At 31.2% G+C, this 26496-nt stretch overlaps 2 protein-coding genes across 2 annotated transcripts; one reads left to right on the forward strand and one right to left on the reverse strand.

Moving 5' to 3' along the window:
* Positions 1-2743: 2743 nt before the first annotated feature.
* On the reverse strand, positions 2744-6232 carry LOC106717753. Its single transcript, XM_045679073.1, has 5 exons — positions 6071-6232; positions 4740-4933; positions 4000-4124; positions 3513-3688; positions 2744-3181 (listed from the first exon to the last, which is right to left on the reverse strand). The coding sequence occupies exons 1-5, from the start codon at positions 6230-6232 to the stop codon at positions 2744-2746; spliced, it is 1095 nt and encodes a 364-aa protein (XP_045535029.1).
* Positions 6233-11257: 5025 nt separating this feature from the next.
* LOC106717764 (serine protease nudel) lies at positions 11258-18203 on the forward strand. Its single transcript, XM_045679074.1, has 20 exons — positions 11258-11396; positions 11487-11644; positions 11733-11860; positions 11930-12110; positions 12234-12535; positions 12810-13108; positions 13214-13329; positions 13417-13576; positions 13669-14644; positions 14712-14881; positions 14961-15074; positions 15431-15608; positions 15718-16137; positions 16232-16420; positions 16498-16648; positions 16716-16884; positions 16951-17169; positions 17330-17561; positions 17639-17767; positions 17888-18203. Exons 1-20 carry the CDS (start codon positions 11273-11275, stop codon positions 18201-18203), a joined length of 4731 nt encoding a protein of 1576 aa, XP_045535030.1. The 5' UTR covers positions 11258-11272.
* The last annotated feature ends 8293 nt before the right edge of the window (positions 18204-26496 follow it).

The following is a 26496-nucleotide window of genomic DNA, read 5'->3' on the forward strand; positions in this document are numbered from 1 at the left end:
ACACTTTTGTACTTGAGAGATCGTAATTCGTTATAATATTATAAATGCGAATGTTTATTTCAGAACGGCTCACCGGATCATGCAAGAACACATAGGTTACTAATTAAAGGTTTTTTTTTTTAATTGCGCGCGGCCGGAGTCTCGGCCAAAAGCTATTTTAAAATAAAATCTTTATAGTTCTTATAACTTAAATATCTTCTTAAGCAATGATTGCAGACTTACTGATTTAAATATCAAAACAATGGTCCTTTAAAGTTTGTGCGCTCGAGAAAATCAACAAAGCAAGCTTTAAGCTCTCTGGTAGCGTAATCCGCAGATCGTACAACACAACTCGGCGCACATAATTAACATGCGGACGTTCTGGTTCTATTATCTATAGGTAAAAAGAAACTACTAAAATGAAAAAGATGCTATTGTTCTGTAATAGATAATAATAAATCTACATCTAATCTAATAATAATAACCTTCTTCTTTTTGAAGTCGGCTAAAAATACATCTTAACTAAAAAAGCATACGATTTAATCGTTTTTGAATACTAAAAAAATAAAACCGCCTTTTAGATAATTTTACTCTAAAATCATTTTATCTTTTGTCAAAACTGGTCTGAAAAAATCTTCAAAATATTTTCTCTCTCTAACTTTAATGTTTCATATTTATGTATCTGTTTGTCATTAAACTACCTATAGGATATAAGATTTGTTTTGATTTATGTTATTCGTTCGTAGTTATGTCGCTTTAATTTTGTGATGCATCTTGATTTTAATTGCATAACGCGTCATTGAACACTAGTTAATGCAATGTACTCATTTAGCAAAGGCCATCAACATATCTGTTCACATCACAACATCAACATCACATCACAATGTACAAACTACTATACTTCAAGAATCAAGGGATTAGGGATCAAGAACATTTTTTTAAAGTCTTTATGTAAGTAATGCTTTTGACCGCGACTTGATCTGGGCTGAATTAAAAAAAAAAGTGAAATGTATCTCATGTGACTATGTTCTATATAAGTGAGAAATTCCAATAAGATGTATTGAATTGTTGTGAAGTTATTTGGTAAATATATAAATTAAACGTATCCGTATCCTTAAACGTATCCAACAAGAACCGTATAAACCGTGATACCGTTTCTGGGATCACAGGTAGTGTTCTTCTAGACTGTAACAAACATCCATACATCTAAACATTCGCATTTATAATATTAGTAAGATTTAACTCTAGTTGATTAGATTATATATTTTAGTAACCTTTTCAAGGGTTTAATTTTATACTCGTTATTACAATAATATATCTACGTATAACACGTTTATTAATTTAAAAGTATATATGGAACTTTCTCAATTTAATATAAAGTTTTGTGTTAAAGTGATTTCACTTTGCAATTGCGACTGCAACGTACTTTGGTGCGGATAACTTTACAACTTTCTTGCTAATATTAATAGGATAAATTAAGAAAGTTAGTAATAATGAATAAATTACACGTGTCTTCTTTTGACGTCTCTCAACTTATACTTCGCTATAACTGAATAACGTTTGGAACGTAAAGTATTATAAGTCTTTAGTAACGAATTTCTCAAAATTTCTGAAAATAATCCCTAAAAAAATTTTAAGCATAATTTGTTTTGCAGTTATAAGTTATTATATATAAAAAAAAAAAACAGTTTTAGATTTTATATAACGACCAAACAGTTTCTATAAATAATATTATTAAAATTCTAAAGGTTTGGAGAATTGCTTACTATTAAAGTAGATTGAATTTATTGCCTTTGCAAACAGATAATTATTTCTGGACGAATTAATGTTAATTAGTCAATTCATAATTTTGCTGATTCTGAAGACGAATTCAAACAATTTTCTCTTCAATTAGTATTCTAAGCAATAACGTTTAAGGATTTGAGTACTTGATATTAATTTTCCATGTTACTTAATTTTATGATTTCTCCTCTATCGTGTAGTTGATCGTTTAAACTGTTTCTTGAATATTAGGTCTTTTATTACTATCGGCGATAATGGATAACGTTATATTTACTCCCAGACTATAATAATCTTTGAGCACTTTGGTTTTATAGTCTTTGTTATTGATTTGATGTATGAGTATTCCTTTGTTTTTAAGTTTTTTTCAGCTTCCTCTGTCATTGTTGCAATGCATTTGATCAATATGTAAGAAAAATGGCAAAATATAGAACGGTATAAGATGTATAACATAAGTTTTACAGTGGTAGGGCCCTCAACAACAACATCTGTTAGGAAATACTACGATCACACTAAAGACATGCGTGAAGTGGAATCAATTCCGCGTTTTTTCTGATAAGTGTTCTGATAAGTAAGGCGTGTAGAAGGCCAAATTTAAGTTCACGAGATTGACGAGACTAAGGAAATGATGGGAAGGAAAAGTGAATTTGGCAGAGGAGGCAGCGCATAGGAAAGGGAAATATCCTCTTACTGATCCTCCACTAAAGGTAGGCAACGTATCTGAAATAGTAGATGTCTATCGGCAGCGGTCGCTTCGCTTTTTCAACGAATCTAGGTGGCTGTTTAAACGTTTACCACCTTATGATATAAAAAATGTAAAAAAGCACTGCTTCTTATTAAAAAAAACCAGCAAAGCTAGACTAATTTTATTAACATTTAATAAATATTATAAAACACATGTCTAGTCGGATATAACACTAGAGTAAAATATGAATAAATATTAGAAACAACATTAATTAACGCTTGAAATAATCTAACGAAGACGTCAAGATGAAATGACAGGAGAGGGACTTTGAAAACGAAGTCTATTATACGGTAACTCTAAAGCATAATCCGCTTGCACCTCCCCTGGCCTGGTAGATAAATCTACGACAGGATTAGGAGCATCTAAATTAAATTCTCCTGCCAGATTTCCAGGGTAAATAGGGAAAACTTTTGCTGCAGAATTTTGTTCTTCTTCTTTAATATTATTTGGATTTTGTATGACATTATTTATACGTTTTCTGTTATGCTGTTCTTTATTTTGATGTATTTCATCTAACTTTGTATATTCAGAATTCGGCCACGGACTCTGATTTGTCACTGTCTTTTGTGCGGTTGTTGCTACAATGTTTGGTAAAGGCCAATTATCCAAGCTTCTCTTTTCGTAATGCTCGTAGGGATATGTGTGATAAAATCCATAGTTCAGCGGACTAGAAGAAATCTGGAACAGAACATCTGTTAACATGTTATCATCGCGACAGTTTAATAAATGCTAAAACCATTAGTTAATGTGTATTCTTTGTTTATTCAATTATTTTAAATTATTTGTAATAAGCTTAAACGATTAAATGGCTATAGAACACCGATAATAAGAAAATTCATACCTTTCCTCTGTCATGATACCCATCAAAACTAGAGTCTACCTAAAAGAGAATGTTACATTTTTATTTAAGGGTTAGTTTTGTTAGATCGCATATGTGTTCATTCGTTAGTCAATTATTTATTAGATTAATGTTAAGTTGTTATTAAATATAGCTATCAAGAAAAAATACCTTCTTTAATCCCTGAATGGATGCAAGTATGAGTGCCATTTTTGCTAGAACGAGGGCTTTGCCTCCTAATACGGCAAGAAATTGAAATCCCATTGGGACAAGTACCATTCCAATTGACACAATTCCAAACATCATCATTGTCATCAAATGATGACGACGCCGTCCGCGCGACTCAACTAAAAAATAAAATTCAAATCTTATACAACTTGATGATTTAAATGTACAATTCATTTGTCACTGTTTTAGTTTCAAGATTTATATATTGATTACGAGCTGTCCCCCGCGACTCCGTCCGCGCGCAGTTAAAAAAATCTAAATGGGGGGGGGGGGGTATGAAAAATAGATTTTGGCCGATTCTCAGACCTACTGAATATGCTCACAAAATTTCATGAGAATCGGTCAAGCCGTTTCGGAGGAGTTTAACCACAAACACCGCGACACGAGAATTTTATATATTAGATTACTTATCTAATATGAATCAGAGTACCTTTATCAAATATATTTGAATCATCAAAATCAAATTTAACAACATGTGTCCGAAGTATTTTGGCAATACGTTTAAGAGCAAGTGTACGCCATTCCCCTGCTTCTAATTCTTTGTCGGTCCATGGACTGTAAATAAAAGATAAAGTTGTTACTACATAGATACATAGATTTATTTAACAGTACAAAATGCGAATCAGAGGAAAATCCTCTTTTGTCGTTTAATGTTGGTTTCATGTTGATCTTAACAAAAAATATCTTGATTAAAATTATTTATATTGACTGATTTATTTATATGGTCGTTTTGAATACCTACCGTCATTGTTTCACCGCAGTTGTGTAACTGGAGCACTCGTTTGCGCAACTTTAATATGAAACCTACATTATAAGCGACATAAGCATAACGTGTAGGTCAATGACTTCATACTGAAGGTGTCTTACTAAACTTATTAATGTTTCTTACAGTGAATACAATTTGTTTATGAAAGATAATTTAGTTAAAGAAAATAATTTACGATACCGTTCAAAATAGACTAGGATATTACGTTGATTGATCTATTACTCAATCTATAGTTTCAACGATTCGCAAAGAAACGTCAGGGTATATTGTGCTGCATGAGCATGTAACTTATATCTGCTGGTGGAAGCAAGTCATTCGCTTAGGTTATGGTACAAGCATAATGTTGACCATAATCTTCAGATATTGGTACTGATCTTTGGAATATAACCAAAAAGTTCCCTTACCTGGTACTGTTCATGGGCATCGTATTTCCAGATCCGTCAACCAATTCAAATCTAACTAAATTTACACCATCGGCTATCGGTATGATATCTGAACTAAGGCACCAATCTAAAGCCCTTAGGGTTTTCCTCTTCAAGCATCTTAGGAATTTGGGAAAGTACTCTTTACGGTCGACAACGTCTTTTACATCCACCAACTAAAAGATTTATTAATAATTCAACATTAACTAAGGCAAAGTCAACATTGCTGTATCAATAATGACCCGAATTTGTAAGTCAAATTTATGTTATAGAGGTCACGATGGGAACAGATATTGGTAACCTTAAAAATATTTGACTATTTCAAAATGAACTTATAACCAGTAACTTTAATGAAATTGGCAATTTCCATTAAGTACTTAGCAGACTTTAAGACTTTAGTAGGTTTCGAAATTCCTCGGAAGGATTTTTTTTTTTAAATTAAAGTCACGTTGACTCCAAATTAGTTGTACAATAGAAAACGAGAAGGTCTTCACAAAGTTAGCGAAGTTGCGGCTTAGCGATGTCGCAAGGAATCCTTAAAAACAATTGCTAGGATTAAAATTTTAAGTTATTTTTGAGCAATGACGCACAAGTCTAGGAGTTCTTATTAGCGATTGATGGGGAAATATCATTGTATGACGGGGAACAGAAATCTTACCATTGGAATTCGATTCGAATTTAATTACCTTTTTATAAATTGTTTTTACAATATTCCAAATTAACAATTAATACAAGTATGTGTTTTTTAGCTTTTAATAAGCATTTTATCTATGAAAAAAATAAACGTTAAAAAAATACTTTCTGTTGAGGATTAGTACTGAGATTAGTAGTTGGTTGTTGGTCAAGTAGATTATTACATAACTAAGCGTTAATTATTAGAGTTAAACGAAACGTATGTATGGCAGAAATAAACATCATTTACGTCTCATAAAAGAGACTATAAGAATTATCTTGTCTAATCAAAACGATAAAAGTAATACAAAAATTAAATTCAGCAACATAATAAAAAGTACAATTTATATAACTTCATTTTATAAAAACGAAATCTAAATTCAAAAAAATTGTAAAAATCTTTAACAAACTTTGTATATTATTAAGCAGGCCAATATGAAAACATTTGTTCTGAATTTTAATATTTGCGCCTTACCGTTTGAAAATACAAAGGACGAATTTTTTATTCATTTTTCATGATCATATAACAAAATTCGAGAACTGCTTACTTATTCTATTATAAAAACTTGTTTTTCATAAAATCTACAAAAGAACCATTAAAAAATTCTTAATAATCTCTACGCAAAGCTCTCTCTACGTACCTTTTTAGAACAATCTCTCCAAATAATTTTTAAAACATCGGTTCCTTCAAGCCATAAATCTGCTATGAAATGGCTTAAATATGTTTCGGAATCATCAGTTTTGTTACCATAACAACTGCCCAATAAAACTAACACCAGAAACAAACCAAAATGTAGTTTCATATTAAATGGATATTATTTTGTCACGTAATTCATAAAGATATGTTATGGAACATGTCTCAGCAGGCTACGATGATACAAGCTAAAATCAAAAAACATAAATACTAGACCGTAAATAACTTTTTATGTATACTTAAATAACTTATGTACATTTCAATGTAACTTAAATAGTTTTTAAGGTCATATTACTGTTATAATCCTGTACCAAGATTAGACATACCTAATTACCAGAGCAATTAAGAAGGAGATGTAGTAAAAATTATCTTCAGTTAGATATTGAAAAAGGGTTTCTTTTCATTTAATAAATTGTTATAGATGACAAGAATAAAGCGTTTTCATCTGTCAATAGCTGAAATGTAAGTGATAAATGTCTTTTACCCTTGATTCAAAAACACTCCACTATCATATGTAAGAAGAAACGATTCCATTTTTCACATATTGATATGAAACTGTTGGGTGTCGATAAAATTCTGTAACCTTATTTCGTGAAGTGTTCTTTTATCCATGAAAAGTATGGTACCTTACATTCATTAAATATAGAGGTGGTAAAGAAATTTTATGTATAAAACAACAAATTTCGCTTCTGTAACTGATTTTAATTCTCTGTAACATTTTCCCTACTGGCAGGGTGATAATGATCACGAGTAACTATTTATTACTTAAGCATGTTGGATAATTTGTATGTCATTTTTATTGTAACCGCCTGTGCTTGAAATGGCTCAACTGATTTAGATATGTAAGGGGTCATTTAACTCTTTTAAATACAAGTATGACCTATATTAAAAAATATATCTGCGTTAAAAAGATACACATCAAAAGAACAAAGCAGCCAGCATTCAACCTTACAGCTCAAAGAAAATAAATAATTACTGTAAACAAAATTTCTAGTCGAGTTTATAACTCCATTAAAATGATGAATTCGTTCTTTCTGGAATTACTTTTCAAGAAACAATGTCTTTATTTAAATCTTTAACGTTGGAATATTTGCCAACGAATTGAAAACAATACGTCGCGTATTTGCTTTCTGTTAACATTGGAATACGCTTTGACATCCCTATATAGGTAGAGACTGTTACTCTATACTTAGTAAATTATATTTGAATGGTAATTCTTAAAAAAACGATACATAAAAATGAAAGTATTTAAATTATTAATGAACTAAGCTTATGTACATTTAATCTACTACTCGTATTAGTTTTCGATTTGAAATTTCGCTGACTAAACTCATTACGTTATAGAATGACTGCAAGCATGTAAACTAAAATGAATGAAAATCTTCATTATTATAAGTATTTTAATACGTTAAATACCTTAATTATGATTATACTTAAACTTACCGCTAAATTAAACAAAGTTGTAAGTTGAAACAAATTAAGTTCTATAACAAACTTTGCTAATACAAGGAACTACTTGTTACAAGGTTTACACATAAATGAAATGCGTGATTTAATCTTATTGTTTATATGGTGGCCATTGATATAGAAAGCATAGCGTTGCCCGAGTGACCGTGAAGCAAATCGTGTCAATTGATGACCATACGTAGGTATTTCTTGATGCACTACTGAACTCTAATTTATGTTATTTCTTCTTCAAAGTCCATGCGTCACTTCTGTCTACAGCATTAGCGAAAATTCAAACCCTACTAATAAAATTAAACCATTCGGTGTGAGGGTAAATACAGAAGAAATTAAAACAAAAGAAGTGACAATTTAAATGAAATTTGTTGATATTTTGAGACATTATAAATATAACGACCTACTATTTTCATCTATAATTCTAAAAGCATTTCAAGAGGTCCCTTTCAAACGATGGGTCATGATTTTAGAGCCAGTGATTATTCTCGAAATCCAGTAATATTAAAATATATTATTTTGATTTCGTAGAAAAATTCAATATTTTGAATGCACAATAGTGTGTTTGTGAGAACAAAATCCCCCTTTAAAACATATTGTTATTTGTGTTGAGATTTTGGTCTCGGAAACCAACGGTAAGTACGGTTTATATTCACAATAGAGACTCATCTCTTATACTGTAACTATATTATATTGTTTTATTAAAATATTAATATTTTTATCACAAACAGTTTAAGGGTAAATCTGTTCAATAATTGGGTACGTATATTATTGAATAGCTTGCTCTATTTATGCATAGTCCTTTTGAAGAGTTCGTGAAAATCTTGACCTTTGCCGGTTCAATAATCACATTGAGCGGGGGATGAGAAATGCGGGGAGCGGGATTATTAGTTTGTGAAATTCTTTATTATTTACATGTAATTCAATGTAAAATAAATACAAAATATTTTTTTTATTAGTTTCTAAATTGCTGGTACGCATACCTTGATATTTCTGGTTTAATCAGCAAATACAATGTGCATTATTACTGCGAACTAACGAAAACGCTTACAATGCGCTTTTAGCATTTTGTAGTGTTACAATTAGCGAAAGCGCATCAGTTATTACAGTGAAGTTGTGCAGTGCAGTGACCGTTATTAATTCAATTGACAATGTACTTCAATATATTAAATTGTTAAATTCTATTGGACCATTAAGTAAGTTTAATTTCTCTTAGAAAAATTCTATTTATATATAACGGTTTGGTTAAATGTAATACGAGTATAAGACATGTTGGTAGTTTTCTTTGTCACTATCATTTTAAGTTTTGTGACTCTGAAGATTCCAACTTTCGATTATTCCAAAAATCTGATCAAGTCGAGCCGCGTGCTTTTACGAATACCACAATACCATTTTAAATCCATATAGAATATGTCCAAATAAAAATAATACTGGTACTGCTAGATTGTTTCAATTATATTTAGAAAAAAATGGTTATAGTGTAATGACGCTTTTTATATACATTTGACTTTTAGTTGCTATACTGGTTATAGTAGGATTTCAACAATGGTTGGTGTATTACGTCATAACGTACGAACAATTCTTAGAAGAAAATGCGATATGATAAAGCGATAAGTTATTGATATGAGCTTCATCATGTTGAATGTTATTGCTCTAATTCATTGTCAATAACTGAATGAGAGACACCCTGTATTATTATATATTGTGCTGCCTCTATTTGATTCTAATACCATATTATTTGTACTGTAATGTAATAGTTTTAAAATCATTAAGTAAGATGTTTCGATACAAAAATAGTGTAAATTTTAAATATAATTTAATCACATTTCAACCTTAATTTTCAAGTTGCAAGTAATTTAAAACGAACTACATCGGACTTTAATAACAATAATGTTGTATCTACATGGTTAATCGTCTTCGACATATTTTAGTGTATAATATAAATTATATTACAGGAGAGGAGGAGAGAAAGGCTACGGCTTTCTTTAAATATGGTTGAGGACAATAAGATAACACCAAGTAATACTCAAGCCGGATTACTTCCAATGGAATTAGCGGAGTCCAATGAAAGAGGTAGTAAATGTCATGGGCTTATTTTTTTAAATGATTTAATGCAAATATTTCGATTTTTTTCGCACGACATTAGCACCTGACCTAAGTTTACATACTTACTGAAACAAATATAAAATATGTTACGTGTTTTTCTATTTAGTTTCGTTCAATTGATTAATGCCTTGCTTTGAACACTGACCAAAACAATTTACTAATAATCTACTATTCTTTTTACATGTGATAACGAATACATATTTAAATATCTCTAATATTAAAACATTTCTCATTAAATTATGTGTGCTGGAAATTTGAATACAATGTAACTACGATTAACTGATGTTTTACGCTTATTTCGCAGGTCGAAAAATCGACTACCGTTGCATTTATTCAACAATACAAAAGTTTATTGCTGTAATTGTTATATCAATAATGATAACCTGTACATATTTCTTCATACTGAAATGGTTGCAATGTGACTGTAAGTATAAAAATATTTGGAAAATTAATATATTGAGTTTATCTCATAATTTAATAAATAAATAAACAAATTTAAATTTTTATTGCTTTATTTAGCGAACTTTTCAACGTCCGAAATAATTTTGGTATCTGAAATGAAAGATAATTCAAACATAACATTAATACAAGATGACGTAGAAATTTATCTCAGGCTTCGAAACAAAACAATAAATGCTGGGAAACGTAAAAAGAGGCAGGCTTTAAAACCGGCGCCAAGTAATGGTCACAAAAGGCATGTTACATTCGACGAGTCAAAAATTTGGGAAGCTAGACGAATAATCAAGGAACATAATATGCATTGCAATGAAAAAAATCACAAAGAAGTATGCAAAGATTTAATTCAAAAGCTAGAAAAGTTAACTAAAAATGACAAAACAAAAATTGAGGAAAGTAAATCAAAAATAGAAACGAGTTCAACAGAAATTAGTAAGCGAGAAACTGTAGACCAAAGTCATGAGAAGTCATTAGAACATATACCTGTTGGTAATGACAAATCTCTTCTACAAAATAATCATCCTCATGATAAACATATTACCAGCTGTCTTTTAGGAAGTCTTTTGAAAACAAGCTACCCGCAACCAGGAGGTATGTTTATCTTATTACAGATAATTTTAAAGAAAAATCAAATAAACATATTTTTTTATATGTTTTAGGAGTAAATGACGATTCAGATTTCAATCGTGCGTCACAACCCTTGCAGTACTCAAGGTTTGACAATTATCGATACCTAAATAACGTTAATTACATAAAAAATATATTATTCAAGTTTTGTTCCACTTGTTACAGATACGTTAGTCCTTATCTAAACCATCCGGTTTATAAACACGGTGAAATAGGACGAAGGCATGGTTTACATCCACAAGACGTTGAAATTGCGATGCAGTTTCTATCTAAGTAAGATTGATCATGACATGAAAAATATTTTGTGGTCCGATTCATCACTAATATTATTTGTCTTAAATAATAGTCATATTGTAAAATGAAAACATATAATTACAGATCTGAACCGAGTTCTACAGAAGTTTTCAATGCTTCATTACCGACGAATACAAATTGTGCGCCAGGAACTACTTCGTGTTTAAATGGTGAAGCATGTATTGATAACAGCAAATTGTGTGATGGAATGGTTGACTGTACAGATGTAAGCGACGAAGCGCGATGCAGTTGTAAGTCTAGAGTTGATAAATCTAGAATTTGCGACGGATACTTTGACTGTCCTTTTGGCGAAGATGAAATGGGATGTAATGGTAAGCCCTTGAAATCATTAAATTAATGAGTTATGTACTTTTTATTAATAATCAACAAAATATCTTATTACATAACACATCGCTTAAAAGGTTGCAAAGAGAATATGTTTAGCTGCGAAAATCCAAATGAAATATCTCGAATTAAATGCTTTTCAAAAGAACAAAGATGTGACAACGTTGCCGACTGCCCTAATCGTAAGGACGAAATTGACTGCAGTTTACTCACGCCAAGCCTGCATAACAAACCGGTATGAAGCATGAAGATAGGAAATTTTGTATTTATGTCAACTATCTACTACTGCTTACAGACAAAATAAAATAAACCTTTGTTTTCAGTTATTCCCTGTTTCAAATATTGAAGGATTCCTACACAGAAATTATAAAGGAACTTGGTATCCAGTGTGCAAAAACCCTTACATGTGGGCCCACGATGCATGTCGTAGAGAAACGGGTTTAATCATAAGGTTTACAAAATTTTAACCTAAAAATTTGCATTGCCTAGAATTTTTTTTTTACTTTGATTGTTGTTTCAGGCCACCTTATTTTCAGTTAGTGGATATAGATCCTTTAAAAAGGATTAAATATATAAATACTGGACCTGGTGGCTTTATACATACGAGCAAGACATGCTTCAATTCATCTGCGGTCTATGTCACATGCGCAACCTTGTTGTGTGGCACCAGAATGCCGTCAGCCGGCCAGTTATTGGACCAAGTGAGTATAATTTTATGTACATCGCAAAAAAATATGCGAAATGATTAATATTTTGTCATATATTTAAACATAAAAGTAGTAAAATAAAACCAAAGTTAACACTAAAATTAACTGTTTTTACAGAATATTGACATGGAGAGCGATCTATATGGCCGTAATAAAAGATTTTCATTTAATAGACCTTTCATGTTTCTTGGTAATCGATACAAAAGACATGTTGGTATAAACAACGATGAAGCTCAATACCAACAGAAATTGAGCAATAGTAGAGAAAAACGAACAGATGTTAGAGTTGTAGGCGGAATACCGAGCCAGCCAGCGGCGTGGCCTTGGGTGGCAGCTTTATACAGGGACGGAATGTTTCACTGCGGTGGAGTCATATTAAACCAGCACTGGGTAATGTCAGCAGCGCATTGTGTGCATAAGTAAGCTCAAAAATTAATATTATATGATTTGATATGTAGGTGTAGGTAAGGGTTTGATAGCTTCATAATGCAGATTTAAATATGTAACACTCCGTGAATTATCAGGCGGTGCTTGTCACTGTACAAAGTAACGGATAGAAGGGATTTAATTACATTCCCGCTTAAGTCATAGACATTTTAACTCATCCTTTAAGATAATAAGCAAGCTACAGCATATATATATATGTAAAAAAAAACATCAGTCAGGAACATTTAATATTGATTTCGGTTCTAGATTTTGGCAGCATTATTACGAAATACAAGTGGGAATGCTTCGTCGATTTTCATTCTCGCCGCAAGAACAAAATCATCGGGTAACTCATGTCATTGTTAACCAAAATTATAATCAAGAAGATATGAAAAACGACCTCGCCTTATTACGGGTTAGGCCTGCCATTCAATTTAGTAGATGGGTTCGTCCGATTTGCTTGCCAGGACCCGAAACAGCAGGCCCTAATTGGAGAGAAGAACCTAAACCTGGTACTATATGCACCGCTATTGGTTGGGGAGCTACTGTTGAACGTGGACTAGATCGTAAGTCGTAATTGTGTAATATGTAGTTTTTCATGAGCTTTGAAATGAAAGGTATATTAACATTGATATTTTATAACTTTACACCATTACTTTATTTTTTTAAAGCTGATCATTTGCGAGAAGTAGAAGTGCCAATTTGGAGCCATTGTAAACACAAACAGGATGAAGCTGGTAAAGAAATTTGTGCTGGACTAAAAGAAGGAGGAAAAGACACGTGTCAAGTAAGAAATAAAATAATATTTTCTTATAATTATAAATGTTTTTGTGGTTCTTACAAATTGGTAACTAATTATTATTAATGCTTATAGGGTGACAGTGGAGGACCGCTTCTGTGTACAAATCCAATTAATATTAAGCAATGGTATGTAGCTGGCATAGTCAGTCATGGAGACGGTTGTGCACGAGAAAATGAACCTGGCGTTTATACTAGAGTTAGCATTTTTGTCGATTGGATTAAGTTTCATATTTGTAAGTACAGATAACTTTTTCTCAAACAATTTCAACATAATGTTATCGTTACAGTCACATTAAACAATAATTTAATAATTACTATATTACAGTTTCTAAAGATCTACCATCGATACAGCCTAAACATGACTGTCCAGGATTCAGATGCGAATCAGGAATTACAAAATGCTTACCAAAAAAAAGAATATGTGATGGAATAATAGACTGTCTTAGCGGTGAAGATGAATTGAATTGTGATCTTAAGACGCTACCGGAAAAGAAACGGGAAACATCACAAAAAGAAGAAGTCGCTTCCTTCGTGGAACAGGAAAACAATGAAATAGTTAATAAACAGAATCCTGACGTCTTTATAACAACCATTTCAGATGAAGAAATAAGTAGCGATATTTCGGAAAAAGGGTTATTGAATTACACTACTACAACTTTATCGGCAATACAAGACATTAGTAATTCTGAGAAAAATGAATTGAACTTTGATTTCAATCATGCATCGACTATTGAAATGATTACTGACAGTGCATCCGAGGAAACAGTTATAAAACCCACTTCTAATGAATATGCTACCCTTGATCCGATAATTCCACAAACCACCGAGTTAATATTAGAAACAAATACTTTATTAATAAATACACCAAAAAATATTTTCGAATCAGTTTATTCACAAATGAAAGAGAAGAATAAAACCGAAAATGATAGTGCAACATCATATAGCGACATGAAGATCAATAACACAAACAATACGCAACTAAATTCCACTACAGATGTAATTCTCACAAATGATCCGTTACATAAACATATAATCAATGTTTCGAATCAATATCACAACTTTACTAATTTCAACTTAATCAGTGAAAAGTATACAACTACTGTAAATGTTTTTATAGAAGATATTACAGAACCTTTTACTACATCTCAATTTGCTAATAGTGCTGTTCCCGAAGAAGCAACTGAATTAGTATTCGAAAGCAATGAAACTAGTCAAGTAACAAATGGAATAGAAACCTTGCAACTACATTCTGCCAAGAGAAGGAAAAACTTTGAAGTGCCTTCAAAATTTGAGTGCAGAAGGTAATTATAAATTTTTCGTCTTTTATTATGTAAGATATTGTAAAAATTACCTATGTATTATTTTTAGGATGTATCAAAATATATCATTTGATAAGCGTTGTGATCACATTGCTGACTGCGAGGACGGTACTGACGAGCAAGATTGTACGTGTTTTGATTATTTATTCACCCTGCATAAAAATCTCATTTGTGATGGGAATTTCGATTGTTTAAATGGGCTAGATGAAGTGGATTGTTGTAAGTATGGAATAAATAAAAACATTATTTTTTAAATAACATGCATAACTTGGCAAACGAAGATTTTTTGTTTTTCCAGTCGCTTGTGAAGAGAATGAATTCTTTTGCAAGAAAAGTAAGCTTTGTTTGCCTTCCAACTTTGTTTGCAATGGAGAAATGAACTGCCCTGATGGAGAAGATGAAGAGGATTGCTGTAAGTCATTCTTTACAGATAGTGCACCCCTAGATCAAAACTCCGGTAACTCAAATAATAAGTTTTTACAGAATTGGAGAAAAACTAATTTCTAAATATTTATGAAAAATAACAATAATCAAAGATAAATGTTTTTTAGAGCGTGTTGGATTAACTTATTTCTATATTAACTTTTTAAAAGGTTGGCAGTATTGTTATATAATATGAGTTTTATCGCCGTGTCGGTATTCGATACGGGAATTCGAAAAGGTTATTAACGCCAAATTTTCATCTTTTTTTTGAGTTTTCATCTAGTGGTGCGATATGTATTCTAAAACGTTGTATATCCTGATATTTATTATTTTTTCCAATTTTAGTTGCTTTATCAAATGGTAAAGATATTGTTTTCGATTTCGATGGACGACCGGAATTAAGACTAGACGGATATGTATCAGTAAGATACAAAAACAATTGGCATATTTTTTGTGAAGATAATTTAACATTACAGCAACAGGAACAAAAAGCTAACGATATTTGTCAATACCTAGGATTCAGGTATAACATTTTATAGCAAATTACTAAAATAACTAAATAAAGCTTTGACGGTATTATGTGGCGTTATTGGAATCGCTCCTTTGATTTAAAAGTCAAAATTTATTTACAGTTCTGCAAATAGATATCTCTTAAAATATTTAAATGTAAATGAAGATAAATTAATGCCAATAGAAACAGACGGTAAAAGAAATAAAAGAAATACCAAATCTCCCATACACTTTACTTACCTTACTACCAATATTGAAGACGACGCAAAATCAGAAATGTTTATTAAAGAACCGGAAGTTTTAAAGGAACGATGTGTACCAAATGTAACGAAAACATGCATGACCGTCTACGTCTATTGTGATCAATCACTTTTCACAAATTTCAACTCTAACCAAGCATTGAAAAAATTTACTGAACACAACACAACTATTATGTGGCCTTGGATTGCAAAAATTTATGTAGATGGTGTATATAAATGCACTGGTGTTTTAGTTGATATTTCTTGGGTCGTTATAAGTGACTCTTGCTTATGGAATACAATGTAAGTATTCTTTGTTTTAAAGTAAAAAAAAATATATATTATTACATAATTTTCTTAATTTCTAAACTTTATAAACTAATTTTTCTGATCACAGCTTCAGCCGCCAATTTGTATCCGTGGTACTTGGATCACATAAAACATTGTCATCAACAAGTGGCCCGTATGAACAAGTATTTCGAGTCGATTTCAAAAAGGACTTATATTTAAGGAAAGTAACTATACTGCATTTGAACGGGAATGCCACATATTCAAGTATGGTAAAACCAATGTCGATAACACAAACGTATGTAAAAATGAAGATTTTTAAATTGAATTAATTATAATATGTACAAAATTTATCAAAATATTTTTTTCTTTTAGGTATATACCGGAAGATAATCAAAAAGTTTGTATTGCGATAGGTGAAGACGCTCATAATAAAACAATAAGCATCTTTTTGAAAGAAACTAGTCATAACTGCCTCTCGAATAATAGATGCTTCATGCGGTCTTCAAATTCCTCTATTTGTGCTGTAAGCATAACAATATTTTGCAAATAATTATTCAAACAAACGATCCGTAACTATTATTTTTTTGCAGGAAAATGTCCATTTACAACGTCCATGGTCAGGAATTATTAGCTGTCACACAAATTTAGGATGGTATCCCGCTGCCTCCTTCGTAGACAGCAGAGGAGAGTGCGGTCTTAATAAAACAATAATAGGCACTGATATTGGGAACATTAAAAATGAAATTAAACTTATCAAAGGTAGGAAAAATTTATTAAGCTACATATTGCATGAGTATTTAAGTATCGTGTACTATTATTTATCAGTTAATTACTTAATAGATACTTTACAACAATCAAACAACGGAACAATAAAAGGATTATCCGAAGATTGTAATGGTCAACGATGTGGACGAGGGAAATGCATAAATTTAAGAAATATATGTGATGGAATAAGACACTGCGAAGATGGAAAAGACGAATCCTATGAAGCGTGTTACAAAAAGAAACAGACTTGCACCCTCGATCCTCTTCATAATGGATGCGGTAACGTTTTATACATAAATAATGCAATTAGTAACAATTAGTCCCAACGATGAAGAAGATACATAAATGGACAGACAGACCTTCTGTCCATCTACTAGTTTTAAAATATGGTTTACTTAGGGTGAAGTAAACGAATTTGTTATTCTTGCTTAAATTTCAGATTGCACAACAGATCAACTGAAATGCCAAAACGGTGAATGCATACCAAAGGAATATTTTAGAGACGGTAAAAAAGATTGTGATGACGGCAGTGATGAGCCAGGTGAGACAACTTGCGCTGATTATTTGGGACGTGTTATGCCTTCAAGACTTTGTGACGGAGTGCTTCACTGTCACGATAGAAGTGATGAGAATCCTAAGTTTTGCAAATGTTTCGCAAAGAATAGCTTCAGGTAATTTTTACAAGTGAAAAGATGTTTGAAGTTTTTTACTATATATTTGGGATAAAATCTACATTTTCATATTATAGGTGTGGCAGAAATTTCGAGGGAAGTGATAGCTGCGTCGCTATGGATATGGTTTGTGATGGGATAAACGATTGTCCTGACGGGGAAGATGAAAAGAAATGCATTGGTTTAAGTGCTCCTCCACGTACACCGTGAGTGTTTCATTTTATATTGATAATATGTCACCATGCTTATCGTTAAGCTTTATGCCATTTATTTTCATTAATTTATTTTAAAATACGTACATGTAAAAATTATTGCTCACATTTTAGGTATGGCACAGGGAAGGTAATTGTTCGTTCTCACGGAGTTTGGTATACAAAATGTTACAATACAAAAGTACATACAAAGTCTGATCTCGAAGCTATCTGTAGACAATTAGGCTTTATCAGCGGCCACGCAAAGCAGCTTTCAATGCCAGAAAAATTGATCACAACACCTCACAATAAATATGTTGTGGATTCCTTCAATGAAATAGTTTTTAATAATAAAACAAAGATTAAGCTAAGAAATACAAACGCGCCAATAGCTAAAGCAGTAATTGATGATTTAGAAGAATGCATTCCAGTTTTTATTGAATGTCTTTAGAGTAATTTATATTATATCTAATGGAACTTAGGTAATTGGACTTTAACTTTAATGTAAGTTATAAAATTGTTTAACCAACATCTTTAAAGATTAAAGTTATTTATTAACAAAAGTTGATTTATTATTATTTAATATCATAATTATTCATGTATGTGTAAATGCTGTCATCTTTTAGTATTAAAGTAAACCAGACGGTGAAGGAAGGTTTTCGACACGGATTGCTTTACGATTTCCATATAACAGATGGCGTTTAAAGTAATATTTATTTCTTAACTTAAATTTTTAGCTTGTAATTTTATTTAGTAGCTTGTTCGTAACAACACAATAATTCATTTATTGTGTGGTATAATATTTTTTGCATCTATCCACTAGTACTCGTAGTAATATCTGACATTTTATAATTCACAGTTACCAAGCGTTACACATTGCAGTGCCAGTCACATTCGTATTTTTAATAACCATTGCTTTGATCCATAGCATATTTACATAAAAATTGGATTTCAAATCAATGCCGGACCTTATAAAACTGCAGTAATATCCTAAAGCTCATTAATATAAAAATTACTTACTTTATGATTGGATATACACATAACGCAGTTTTTTTTTTTTTTTTTTGTAAAATCGTTTAAATTTACCTATAAATAATATTTAAAAAATAGAATGCAATGGAATCCAATAAAAATTTGTAAGACAATTAAGTAAAGAATGAATATTTTTTTAGATTTTCACGTAATATTTAAGAGGTAATACAAGGTATATAGTGAAGACACACTAAAATAAAAATCAAAAAGTTTTATCACGGGTCAAGAATGTCACCTCTAGGTTGTTCATTTATTTGCATCATGATCATTAAATCTTTTATGATTCATACATTTTGTCTAAGATTAGAAAATTGATATACAAAAAAGGAATGACATATTACCATAATGTTCTTGTAAATGTATTAGATAAAACAAACTATGGAACTGGTTCGCTCGAATAAAAAAAAATATCGAACTTAATAGCGATAGAATTCAAATTATTGCGTTTATAAAATAAAGTGTTTAATTAAAAAAAAAGTTTTAGATAAGCTTCGACATTATTGTTACTGTTTTATATTAAAGTGTTATAAAGGATTGAACTAAAATTACAAAATTTGTAACCCTTGTCATTGTTTTTCATGGTATTTATGCAAGACTTTTAAAATAGCAAACACTAGCAGACAATATAATGAGGAACGAAGGACAAATATTATTATTAGTAGATAGAGTAGATTACTTAAAAATATCCATTTATCTAATGTCTCTATATTGTGAATAAGAAAAACCGATCGAAATTATAAAAGAAAAAATATCTTTGTTGGGGAAAAAAAATGTAATCTCTTACAAAAACTAATAGGGAATAAAGTTCTCACTTTTTATAAATGCAAAAATTCGACGCCATAGAGTCTGGTCGAGATAATGAACCGCCTAATCAACTTGAAACATTAAAATAGATTATAAATGGCGATAATTATGTTAATTTTACCAAAGTGTTACACACGGAGTAAAAGGTCGTTCTTTAGCGATGATGACATCTCTATTTAAAAACTTTTACATACAAGACCGATCAAAGAATATAAAATTATTCGTTATATGAGCCTTTTCACAGAGCAATTTGACACGCGAATTGTCGTATAAGCGCTTCATTGTAATACTGGTAATAAATCAGTATTTATATTCGTTTCTTTTAATTTACACTGACCGATAACGGAACGTGAGACGAGTTTCGGTTCTCGCCACACATGATGCTTTAATTTAAGCATTATTGTTCGCACTTTGTTATTTCAGTCAACGAATATTTCGTCATACTTAGATTAAACTTTTTTTTGCCAATTATTGCCTACCTGTAATCGTCGGAGACGCACAAAAAGAGAATATTTCCCTTTAATATGCATCTCCTTCTCCATCTAATCCACTCATCAGGCGAAAGGCGGAATTACTTCCACTTCACGCCTGCCTTTTGTGGGGTCATGGTATTACACCGGGCGAGCATCCATTCGTGCTACAGATGCTGTTGTTGCTGGTGTCTACCACTGTTACAACTTCAAATAATATTAGAAATGATAAATTATCTCATGATAACTTTATAATCACGTCTTTTATTATACGAAATTTACACTACAGGAGCATGAGTCACCATTCCACGACTCTGGCTGCGGCAGTTGGACATAAAACTTTTCAATATTATTATTTCGACTTTAACTATTTTTAGCCGACTTCAAAAAGAAGGAGGTTATCAATTCGACTGATTTTTTTTTATGTGTGTTACTGCGAATCTCCGCCCCTGGTGGTCCGATTTTGATAAAAATTATTTTGATCGAAAGGAAGTGCTTGCAGATGGGTCCCATTTTTTGTTTTTTTTTAAATAATGTTTAAATACGTTTTTACAATCATATTTATTTCATAAGAAATCAGTACAATTATTTCGCCTGGAAATATTGAATTAAAGATTATTGTTTGATTTGTTGCGTTAAGTGTTGTTTTTTTGAATGACTTAAGGTTTTATGAGTTGTTATTGTTGGAAACGAGGCAAATGGTATTGTCCACAAAGGTGACAAAGCAGTTTCTTTGTGAGTTTTCAACGAAGACGAACACATTGTTGTATGAAAGACCACTATAAAACGTACACTTAACGTCAAGTTCAATAAGTCCCTCATCATGTTTGATAACAAAAGTCCAAAATAAATATTTAAAAAAAAAACATTTTATGTAACTTTGAAAATTGTTGTAATTTATACATATACCAGACAATGAATAACACCTTAAAGGGAATTATATTAAGTTACCTTGGTATGGCTCCTCTGATAGGAAAAGCGATTTATTGATCAGTTTCGTCGCTCTTCCGAGTGAAATCAATCAATAGCTTGCCGCAAGGATTGTTTTCAAAATTACAGTTCAACTAAAAAAGTCATACTTTAATACCAAAAACGACTGGCAACATTAAATTTTACTAAGGAATTATTAATCTTATTGGTAAAATTGAATGTGTTGAGAATAAATTCGATATAAATAATATCACACACACACACACTCACACACAAATATCTACACTTGTCAGCAAATCCGCGTACATACTTTTCGTTTTAAATATCATTTTAAATGGGTTGACTTTTTGCAGTCCTTCATATCGAGGCCTGTTGACGTGGTATCATCGGAGTTTTTGCTTCTTGTAGGTAACTGCTTAACCGATGGTTATCGCCAAAAATAACCTTTAATTACTGTGTAGTTTAAGCTACCCTGACCTTTCAATGAGTCGCTTGCTCAGTTTCTTTCGAAGAAATAAGAATCGATCAGACATGACAACTTTTAAAAATTCTTTTTAAAATTGAAAATAAATACACATTACTTTTCCGTATATATTAAACTAGCTTTTACCCGCGACTCCGTCCGCGCAGAATAAAAAAAAATAGAAAACGGGGTAAAAATTATCCTATGTCCGTTTCCTGGTTCTAAGCTACCTGCCGCCAATTTTCAGTCAAATCGATTCAGCCGTTTTTGAGTTATAAATGGTGTAACTAACACAACTTTCTTTTATATATATAGATTTCCTTTATTATTTTCATTGCTCCGACATTTTTTATTAAATATAATTACTTATTAATTCTTAACTAACTAAAAATCTTTGATGATTTTTAAAAATAATCTGACTTATTAGTCAAGTAGAAACACAACTATTTTTTTAAGTATACAAAAATTATGAAGTTGTTGTAGTTTTAGTCAAGGTAAATTGAAAATATACATATAAATAATGTTATATCTAGTAGACACATATATCTTTAATAAGCCAGTGCTGTGAGTAATGTGCTATGTCGACAACCAAATGAAACACAGGTTCAATTGTGCGGCGGCGCCCTTTGAACTTAAGACTTCTTTATAATGCATTTAATTTGTGAATGATTCCGGGTGAATAAATTTTCCTTTTCTTGTTTTCACTTTAGCATAAAATATTAGTGAATACATAACTCACGGCTGTAACCCAAAGGGGTAGGCAGAGATCACGAAACTCCATTTGGTGGGGTCAAATGAACCTCCGTAATACACTTTTCGCCATTTCGGGAGATGAAACATGACGCGTGGCGATCCGCGTCGCCGTCTTTTTCACCCGGGAATTTACACAAACATGCGGATTGCATCACGATGTTTTCCTTCACCGTGCGAACGTCTGATAAATGTACATATGTAAATCGATAATCGAAAAACACATTGGTAAATGGCGGGATTCGAACCCAGAACCTGCAGATTGCAAGTCAAGTGCTTAACTTCTGTGCCACCGACACGCTATTGGTGAATAACACATACATAATACATAATATACTGTACTATTCTAGACATGATGAAAAAACATATTACTATTGACTAACATTTACTGTTGAAACAGTATTGTAAATTTTTGGTTTATTATATTATTTTTCATAAATCGAATACAAAACTATACAAATATAATGCAAAACAGCAGCGCTTTATGTGCTCGTTTATTGACCGTTAATACTGTTATGACATATACTATTTGTTCACTGTATGTTGTATAAATACTCTATGTTTGTATATTTTAAAGGCAACAAATACTTGTTAAGGACGAATGCATAGATATATGTTAATATATAAATGTCAGCCATTTCTGGGTCTCGGACATTATTTATGTTATCTGAAATATAAGTTATAAACAGGATAATTATTAAGCAATTATAAATCATCTTAATAATATAAGAATTTAACGTACAAAAAACTTTTAATTGATGATAAATTAAAAGTCAAGGCTTAAACGAGCTGCGCAGTCTTCGATGTAACAAAACCCTGCGTGCAACACACTAGCAAGACAAATTGTTACAAGCTTACTTACATATTTTTTTATAAGATAATCATAAATTAAAATAACAAGTTGTGTAGAATTGTTAAAGATAAATATCTTTTATTAAACACATATTATAAATATCGGTTGACTTCTTATTAAGTTATATATAAATTTGTGTACCATAATTTTTCAACTGACAATATTGGTGGGTCCACTAACCAAGTTAGGGTACATTTTTTTAATTAGAAGTAACAGATTAGTCTGTAGCAATTTAGAAACTTAATAATTTTCTTAATCATAAGTGGTCCTAGTTATTTAAAATTATTTGATTCACTAAATTTTACTTACGTCATGGATACGAGTATCCAGGAAAATTTTCACCGAAACTAACAAATAAAATTCCGGCTAAACTATTATGTATTCAAGTTTGTATCGACTAGTTTCAGACCCATCGTGAGCCTGAATCAGGATAAATGTTTACTGGCTTACCAATACCGCAGATCCATTCCAGTGATCACTGTCAAAATAACTCCGGGTCTGAAACTAGTTTATGTTGGTACATACTACTCGTAGAAGTGAGTATAGCCGAAACATAGAGGTAATTAGTGTATTAACAGTAATTTACGAAAACCAATAAATAAACTAAAAAATGTTTAAAGATAGATAGGTCCCGATAATATGGACTGTCTTTACGCTCAAAGTTGCTGGTAACATCAGATCAGGGTGGAAAAGGACTTATAAACAGCAGAAGTTTTTTTTTGTGGTTTTTAAGACATCAAACAATAAAATAAAAGAAAATGGTTTTTATTTTTAGCTACAGTTATTATGTTTTATGTATATAAAAAAACCTTTTAGCTTTTTTCTCGCACTTAACTAACATCAATCTGTTTTCACTGACTAAGATATTACAACAATGTTTTATGTTAAATCTATTCATTCGTGTACAATGAAATTTCAATTAAAATGACTGTATTTTATGTTTAAAATTAGACAATAGAACATCGTTTAGATGATTAGACAAATATATTTTTCATAGTCATTTTGTATTTCCACTAGTTTTGTGTTTTGTTTTAATGAGATAAATACTTTCCTTCTTGCTATTTACAAATACAAGTTGAGATTAAATCTAATGGATTTTTTAAATTACTACTAAACTTTTAAAAGTGGTAAATCCCGCACCTACATATAAACAATAAGAACATATAACAATATTTGTTGGGTGTACGAATTGGCCAGGTCGACCGGTGAAATACCACGACCACCAGAAGACAGGCGTGAAGTAAAAGCAATTCCACGTTTCGTTTGATAAGAGTACGTGCCGAACTTAGACTAAAATTAGACCTCAATTTTAGTCTAAGTTACCTAAACCCCCTTGTTTTATAATAAAATGATGGAAAGAGGAAGTGGCGTTGTCCCTTTTTGATTTGAAAGAGGATTTTGCCCTTCCTATGCCTCCCCTCCTCCACTGCAATTGCAATTGTCAATACGCAGCGATCACCTCGCTATTTCGGCGAGTTCAGGTGGCCGCTTGCTCGTTTGCCACCTTATAATATATAAATATTTAAAAACTATTTCTTATAAGTTTTTAAAGGATATTTATGAGATTGAATTTGTATTCAGAATTCATTTGAGTGATACATAACAATATTATTATAACAGTGTGGTCGTATATTTATATAAATAAGACATGAGTCAAACTGACCGTGACATCATTTTACTGATTTACTTTAAGAATATATCTTTTAAAGTCATTAAAAAATAGAATTATAGTTGCTGTACGTGAACTTTTGACCTGGTATGGGACACCACATATTTTTAGGTCCAATAAATTACTAAATGAGTCATTGTATCAGAAATTATTTATGGATCTAATGGATTTCTCATTGTTAAAGTTATAAAAATTTTTTACTATGGCAGATGTTTCCTATCGGGCCGATCGCCCTATGTACGAACCCCTATGACATCGATTTGCGTAAGTCACTTAGCGACTAAAGTCGCCGGGTTTTGAAGATTTACGTTGTCTTGTATACGAAGGGCCTTACTGTTATCAAACTTTGTCAACGCAAAAGATAAGCATTCGGCTATTCGCTTATGTTGTAAACATTTGAAACTTGAAAAAGTCCCATAACACTTTCTGACAACAGGAAAGATCTGAACAAAGCAGAAGTTTCGAGTGGTCTGAGCTGAGTTTGATGTATAGAACGTGCGGTAGGTACTGCCGTATCGGAACACGAGCGGCGAAGGTTAACAGGGTGCTAAAGTAAACGTTAATATGAAAATCTTTTAAATTAACGACCCAAAATATACATCAAATATTTTTTTAGAAATACAATTTCATATTTTGTATTATTGCATCATATTTATTTCATTTCGTGCACTATTTCAAATTTAAATGTTTCACCGTCTTACAAGGACACTATCAAATATAAATAATAAAATGTAAATATTTCCATTCGATTACTTGGAAAAAATTACTGGAATCGTAAAAAAAAATTGTGTTTATAAAACCGTAATTTAAAAGCTTTCTGTTTAATGGGCGAGATCTTTAAATCGATTAGAATACAGATAATGACCCAAAAGTATATCACGTTACATTTATAACATAAATATGTTTATTCATCGTATTATATTTCGCTTATACACGAAAATATAATACGATTGAAACGACATTCATCTAATAATACAATATTATTAATTATTATTTTTAATTTCATTAATAACAAAAAGGTTTATTCAAATTGCGAGCCACGAAGAGCGGTTTTTTGTATTACTTCGAACAAAAAGAGAGGAAATTTAGTGATCGCACCACGTATATGTTACCGTAGTTCTTCAGTGCTGTAGTTTATTAATAAATAATGTAATCCTTTCATTCAATTTGAGAAAACAGAGTACAATATGTAATACAAATGTCTTCTAGACTTGTCAAGCCGCCGCTGCCACACTGTCTGCTCGGTCGCTTGAATAATTTACATAAAATTTATGAGGACACAACGTGACTGACCAATCACACGCTAAACAACTCTCGTAAATTATCAACATCTAAATAAAAATAAACGAGGCAAAGAACACCTGGACGTACAGCCAGATTGTAAAACGTTACCATTGTGATTTATTTACCACCGCGTTCATGATTAATATCTAAATATTAATTAGATAAATTCACGGGTCAATAATCTGTTTATTTTTTAAATAATTTATGTTTATGGTACACCAACTGACTTAACTTCGTTGTACTGTTTGCAATTATACTTAATATTTTTTTGTTTCGTTTTTACAATGTACGTTTTTACGTATGTATAAAATAAAAAATTATATATTAATCAGGTTTACCTTAAGATAACAATACTTTTCGTGTTAATTATGGAATATAAAATTTGATTTAAAAAGTGAATGAAAACGTTTATCCGAAAAGATTTATGAGAATAAATTGTGTGGTCATGTGTGTGTGGGTATGTTTGTGTACAATAAAAGTTACTTCTAA

The sequence above is a fragment of the Papilio machaon genome, chromosome 8 (assembly GCF_912999745.1).
Source record: "Papilio machaon chromosome 8, ilPapMach1.1, whole genome shotgun sequence".
Lineage (NCBI taxonomy): Eukaryota > Metazoa > Arthropoda > Insecta > Lepidoptera > Papilionidae > Papilio > Papilio machaon.